At 33.7% G+C, this 7526-nt stretch overlaps 1 protein-coding gene across 1 annotated transcript; it reads left to right on the top strand.

Annotated features, from left to right (window-relative positions):
• LOC108661382 (uncharacterized protein K02A2.6-like) lies at positions 1530 to 4052 on the top strand. Its single transcript, XM_018117716.1, has 2 exons — positions 1530 to 1627; positions 3683 to 4052. Exons 1-2 carry the CDS (start codon positions 1530 to 1532, stop codon positions 4050 to 4052), a joined length of 468 nt encoding a protein of 155 aa, XP_017973205.1.

The following is a 7526-nucleotide window of genomic DNA, read 5'->3' as shown; positions in this document are numbered from 1 at the left end:
TGAATATGTGTATGCAATGTAAATTGCTAAATACATGACTGGTATAGTGCATGTATATTATTATCGATAATGCCATTGTGTTTTGGCTATGTTCACACTCGAAAAAAAAAGTGTGTGTGTATGCATGATATGATAAATTTGTTAAGCAAAGGTAAATGGATAGGCTTGCTTGGGCTTAGTGAGCTGTGCTCATTGAGGTCATGCGCCGGTCATGGCCCGGGAAATTGGGTCGTGACACATAGTCTAATGAGGAAATCCTAGATTGAATTGAATTCTTTCTCCACCCAACTTGGCCTAACTTTAAAGCCTATAAAAATAACCTTTCGGAGTACTTAAGGAGGGAGGAGAAGAAAACACCAGATTGAAAGCTGAGAGTCAAGCCGCAAAGTTATTGAAGCTGAGAAGATTTTGAAGGATTCAAGAAGACTTGGAAGATCAAGATTATAATTTTTAAGTTTTAGCTTTTTGATTATTCTTTTATTTTGTTAGTTTGTTTTTATTGTTTAAACTATATTCAATGATGATGTATGACTTGATGGGGAACTAATTCATTAATCTAAGATTATGATTGAACTCAATACATAGTTTAAATTATTTATCTCTCTTTTACTTAAGTTTGATGGATTTAAGTTGTTTGTTTTATTCTGCTCTTAATGGTTCTAGTTGACTGGCCACCAATTAGATTGAATTGGAAACTTAGGTTAAACCTTGGCGAAAGAGATTTAGGTAGACCTTGAATAGAATAACATATGATCAAATACAGTTAGTTGATTAGGTGGTTTGATTTGCATATAGGGTAGACATACACCTATAAGACATACATAGCCAAAATTAGAGCACAAACTTAATGAATCTTTCTTCAATATAATTTGCATGGACATATAGTAAATTAATTGGGAGAGGTATTTTTATGAGAAACTCGATAGAGACTTATAAATAATTTAGGACTTTAGGTTAGTAACTTAATCTATTAAATTGAGTTGAGAGAGGGAGACCACAATAAGATGAAGTATTGAGGGATATCATAATCGTAGGTCTAGTAGTCATTCACATTTAATAAAGTAAATTATCATAGATTAGTTTTAGTTTTCATTATTAGTTTATTAATTTAAAATTTTCTTTTTAATTTAATTGTTTAGATAAAATTAAGATGTGTTAATTTTAGTAGTTAACAATAAAGATTAATTCAATTCTCTGTGGGATCGACAATCTACTCACCTCTATATTATCTTTGCGATACGTACACTTGCGTTAGTAAAAAATTGAACAACAAAGATGAGGAATGATATAACCTCATTCACACAAGTTAATGGTGAATCCTTGTATGAAGCTTAGGAGAGAGTTAAGGAATTACTTAAATGATGTCCACATCATGGGATTCCTAATTGGTTGCAAGTTTAGACATTCTACAATGGGCTGGTAGGTTCAATAAAAACCACAATTGATGCTGCAGCTGGTGGGGCATTAATAGGTATGAATGCTACAAAAGCTTATAATCTGTTGGAAAAGATGGCCTCAAATAACAACCAATGGCACTCAAAAGGATTGGTCTTGGAAACGTTGTTGGAGCCTATGAGATTGATGCACTTAGTGCCTTGACTGCACAAGTAGCTATACTAACCAAAAGGTTTGACACAATGGGAGTTCATGCTGTCCAAAACTCCTTTATAATTTGTGAGATGTATAAAGAAGGCCACTTAAACGGTCAATGCCAATACAATTCTGAATTAGTCCAATTTGTGGGAAACTTCAACAAGCAACAAAATAATCCATATTCCAATATATATAATCTTGGTTGGAGGAACCACCCAAATTTTTAATGGAATAATAACCCATGGCCTTCAAATCCAAAACCTATCATGCCTCTTGGGTTTCAACAACAAGCAAGACCACCAATTCCAAAAAAAAGAGCCCAATTGGAAGAACTTCTCATGTAATACATATCAAAGATTGATGCTATAGTTCACAGCCAAGGAGCATCTTTAAGAAATCTTAAGACCCAAATGGGACATCTTGCAAATTCCATCAACAGTAGGCCTTAATTCAATTCAAAAGGTAAGAAAAATGCAAAGCAATCACTCTAAAGAGAGGAAAAGAAATTGAAAGGGTGAATGAAAAAGCAATTTAATATTCAAAAGAACATGTTGATGAGGAAGAAGTAATTTGTGAAGAAATAATTGAAGTTGAAAAGAAAAAAGATGCAAAAGTTGAAAATCAAAGGACTTCTCAAGTCACCCCTCCTTCACCATCCTTTCCCCAAAGGCTACAAAAGCCAAAACTTGATAAATAATTTCAGAAATTCCTCAATGTCTTCAAGAAATTATACATAAAAATTCATTTTGCTAAACCTTTGGAGCAAATTCTAAGTTATGTAAAGTTTTTGAAAGACATCTTTTCCAAAAAGAGAAAATTAAGTGGGTTTGAAATTGTTTCTCTTACAGAAGAATGTATTGCAATTCTCTAAAATAAACTACCACCAAAACTCAAAGATCTAAGTAGTTTCACAATCCCTTGCACTATTGATATTTTATTTTTTGCTAAAGCTTTAAGTGATTTGGGTGCAAGTATAAATTTAATGCCTTGGTTAATTTTTGAGAAACTTAGTTTGGGGGAATGCAAACCCACTTATGTTACTTTGCAATTGGTTAATCGTTCTTGTGTTTACCTAAAGGGAATTATTGAAGATGTTTTTGTCAAGGTAAATAAATTTATTTTTCTAGTTGATTTTATAATTCTTGACATGGAAGAAGATAGGCAATTCCAATCATTCTTGGAAGGCCATTCTTGACAACTGTTAGAGCCTTAATTGATTTTGAAAAAGGTGAGCTCACCTTGAGAGTTCAAAACCAAGAGGTGACATTTAATATTTTCAAAGCTTTACAATTGCTTGCAAAATCTGAAGATTGTTTTTCTGTGAGTGTGGTGAGTAGTCTAATGAAAGATATTTTTTTAAAAGAATATCCTAATGATCCTCTTGAGGCATGTTTAGTTGCTAATTTTAATAGGGATGATGTTGAATTTATTAAATATTCAAATTTGTTAAATGCTCACTCTAGACTTAAAACTAATCATCAATTTGAGTCTTTAGATGTTCCAACTTCTTTTATGCCTGCTTTGAAGCCCTCCATTAAAGATCTACCTACCTTGGAACTCAAACCTTTGCCCACACAATTGAGGTATGCATTTCTAATAAAATCGTTTACTCTTTCAGTTATTATTTCTACTTCTCTTACTAACATGCAAGAGTACAAGTTATTGAGGAAACATAGAGAATTCAAGAAAACAATAAGGCGGACTATATATGATATTAAGGGAATTAGCCCTTCTATCTGCATGCATAAAATTCCTTTGACAAAAATCATAAAGCCACAATTGAAAACCAAAATTATCTGGTAAGCAACATTATTCCCCTATATTTAAATTTCCATTAGGAAAAAACTTTTTTACATGATGTTAAATTTTATTTTTGGGATGAACCTTTCTTGTTTAAGCATTGTAAAGACTAGGTTTTTAGAAAATGTTTCCTAGAGGAAGAAATCCAAAACGTGCTTCAACATTGCCATTCTTTAGATAATGGAAGACAGTTTGGAGGAATAAGAACTGTTGCTAAGGTTCTCCAATCAGGTTTGTATTGGCCTACATTATTTAAGGATGCTCATAATTTTGTTTTGCATTGTGACAGATGCCAAAGAGTGGGTAATATATCAAGGAGACACGAGATGCCTCTCAACAACTTCCTTGAAATAGAAATTTTTGATGTGTGGGGTATTGACTTCATGGGTCCATTCATACCTTCATACAATAATAAATACCTCTTAGTTGATATTGATGATGTCTCTAAATGGGTTGAAGCTGCAACCTTTCCTCATAATGACTCCAAAGTGGTGATGAATTTCATCAAGAAAAATATTTTAACTCAATTCAACATTCCAAGGGCAATTGTTAATGATGAGGGTAGTCACTATTGTAATAAATATTTTGATGCACTTCGTGCAAAATATGGAGTTAAACACAAGGTTGCAATGGCTTACCATCCTCAAACTAGTGGTTAAGTAGAAGTGTCCAATAGAGAAATCATGAGGATTTTGGAGAAAACTATTTGTCCCATAAGGAAGGATTGGGCAAGAAGATTGGATGATGCATTGTGTGCATATCAAACTGCTCACAAGACCCCAGTTGGCATGTCTCCATACAAGTTAGTCTTTGGCAAAGCTTGTCACTTATTAGTGGATCTAGAGCATAATGCTTATTAAGCGGTGAAGAAATTAAATTTTGATCTACAAGTAGCTTGTGAGCAAAGGTTTTTGTAGTTAAATGAATTTGATGAATTTTGCCTTCAAGCTTATGAGAATGCCAAACTTTATAAAGAGAAAACAAAGTAGTGACACGAAAAAAAGATAGTTGAATGCTGCTTTGAGCTTGGCCAATCTATGTTGCTTTATAATTCTCACTTGAAACTATTTCTTGGCAAACTTAAATCAAAGTGGTCGAGGTCATTCATTGTCAATGAGGTATTTCCACATGGAGCAATCGAAGCGTAGGGGGCAGATGGTCAAAAATTTAAAGTCAATGGACAAAGATTAAAGCATTGTTAGGGAGGCGAAATTAATCGCCAAAAGTCCTCAATACATTTTCTTGGCACTACTTATGTTTAAGTCAATTTAGTTAAAGATTGTAAATGAGGCACTTCTTGGGAGGCAACCCAAGTTCTTAAACTTCACTCACTTTAATATTTATCTTCTTTAGTTTTAATTACAATTTATTTTTTCTTATTTTTTTATTATTTTTCTAATTTTAGTTTTTGTTTTGTTTCATTTTTTAAGTATCTGAAAAAAATTCAAAAAATAATAATAACTAAATAAAAAATTGAGAGCCACGACCCTTAAAGTGAGAACTATAATGTTGGAATGAAGAAAAATGGCCAAAGACATAATGTTTGAGTGTTGCGACGCTGAAACCCAAAGCATACTACTTCGAGTGAAAATAAACGAGGATCGCGGCTTTCAGAATGAGAGCAGTAATACTGGACTTTAAAAGGAAACAGAATAAATGAGAGTTACGACCCTCAAAGTGTGAACCATAGCGTTGTGATGGGGACAACAAAAATTTGGCAAATTGTAGGCTTGAGTATCGCGATGCTGAACCCTAAAGCGTAATGCTTTGGGTGCACAATTGCTGAGAGCTGTGGCATTCGATCGAGGCCTAGCCCTAACCCCTTTTAAAACCTTCTTTTTCTTTTGTTGTCTCCTATTCTCCCTAACCGACTCCCCCAAACTTTTTCCCTCTTTCTTCCCGCTTCAAACTTCCTGTATCCATATTCCTCACTCATGTTTTTTTTTTTAAATCTAAGTTTTTAACTTCATTCCATTCACACAACAAAATCACTCACCATTCCTCATCCTCCCACATATTCCATCAAGTGTTCTTCAACAATTTTTTATTTGCTTTTGAGAATTTTATTTTTTTTTAGTTGATCATTTTTACCATTGTTAGAATCCATAGAATTTCCATATTGAATGAGTACATTATATGTGATTGTTGATAGGACTGAATATTTTCTTATTAAACATGCTCTGGATTAAGAAAATTTTTGTTTAATTGCTAATTACTATAGTGAAATACTTGCTGATTAAAGGTTGGGTTCATAAAATTTTTATGTGCTTGTTAATGCATTTGTTGGTAGCCTTGTCGCTTAAGATGTGAATTGGTGGAAATTTGCTTGGTGGATGATGGGCATATAGCAGTAGTTGCAAATTTTGGTTTGAGAAATAATTAAATTGTGCCATTTACACACTTGGTGATTGTGGAAATAATCTGTGCTGAAATAATTTGGTTTGGTTTCTTTTACATACTTATTATATATTGTGCTTAATTTTTTTTTTATTTTGGAATTAATTGAACTGTTGATTGGATTGGCTTTTGTTTTGGTTGGTTGTTTGAATTTATTTTGCAAGAATGGCACCAAAGAGATCCAAACTAAGTTCAAGTGGTATACTCTATAATGAAATGAATATAGGCTTGGTTAGACTAAACTTTAGCCTAAGGAATGGTCCCATGAGATAGGAGGACTTATGAAATGATTATGTGCAAGAAATTAACCAGAACAAGGGTTTTTATGCTTGACGTATCGATACATTCCCAAATGTATCGACAATTTCTTCACAAAAAGAATTTTCAAGTGTTTTCAAAAGGTTTTCAAAGGAAACTAGTTTCTATTGGTTTATACAAATTTGTTTTCATTTAAATGCTAATGAGCATGTATTTTAATGCCACATTTCATGATCTCTATGGAAATGAAGGAAGATTTATGAATGACATGTGATTATAAGTGCATGGTTACGAAAAACTTTTCTTTATTGGCTTGTCCCTTTCCCTATATCCCCTTATTGAGTTTTTATGACTGTTATTTTCCTTATTTTTGTTTTGCAGATTAGTAAGTAGTTTATTACCTTTGTCATGGAGACAAGGTCTCAGTCCTTTTTTTTTTGGTAGGTGTCTAGCAGCCACTTGATGCCTAAAGGATCGGGTCATGTTCCGCTAATGAATCAATCTCTACTTTATGTTTATGTTATGGATATGTGAATATGTTTATGATAATGTAGCTAGTGTTTGGCATTTACCTTATGAATGTTATGTTATATGTACAAAGGTAGCCTGATAGCCTACATGGACACCCGAGGGTGTAGATGACTGTTATATGGTACAGTGCATGAGATTTTGGCTTTATGATGATAATGTGAAATGAAGCACTTACACTCGTTATGATGAGAAGTTCCATAACTGTGTATAGTTGTCCATGGATGCATGCATGTATTTGATATTGTTTGCCTTTATGTATGTTGATTATGGTTAATGGGGCAAGTTATGAATGAAGGAATGTAAGGACACTTGCTTGAGCTTAACGGGCTATTCCTATCTGGGTCCATGTGCCAATCACAATCCCTACATAAAATAGGATGTGATAGAGGCATTGTTAGCCCATTTTAGAGTGAAACCAATCTTGAAGGATCTCATTAAGGAAGCCCAAGGCAAAGATGACTTTGTGACTCATGCATTAAACTATCCTTAAGGGAGGAAAGGATAGTTGTTCATTAGAGGCACTGGCAGGTTACTCAAATACAAATCTAAAGTGTATATACTAGATATTGATGATCTAAGACGAGAGATCTTAGAAAAGGCCCACGTGGTAACATATGTAGTACATCTAGGCACCATCAAGATGTATCATGACTTAAGGGAAAAGTACTGGTGGGAAGGCTTAAAGAGAGATATGGCTAAGTATGTGGCCAAATGTTTAGTGTGCTAATGTCACGACCCGGAACCTCCCTCAGGCCCATGACAATCGCCGCAACGTCCCTGATTGACACTCATTATCCGGAATGCCAACCGGAACCCCGCAAGGCTTACATATCAGTTTCTTTCCTTTCTTGTGAGCAATCATTGTTAAATATATAGTTTTTAGAGAATATACACTTTTTTAGATCAAAAACAATCAAATAAAATTTTCGCCACACAGGGGTATTTTG

The sequence above is a fragment of the Theobroma cacao genome, chromosome 1 (assembly GCF_000208745.1).
Source record: "Theobroma cacao cultivar B97-61/B2 chromosome 1, Criollo_cocoa_genome_V2, whole genome shotgun sequence".
NCBI lineage: Eukaryota > Viridiplantae > Streptophyta > Magnoliopsida > Malvales > Malvaceae > Theobroma > Theobroma cacao.
Note: the sequence above shows the minus strand (reverse complement) of the source record. Positions and strands in the feature narration are given on the sequence as shown.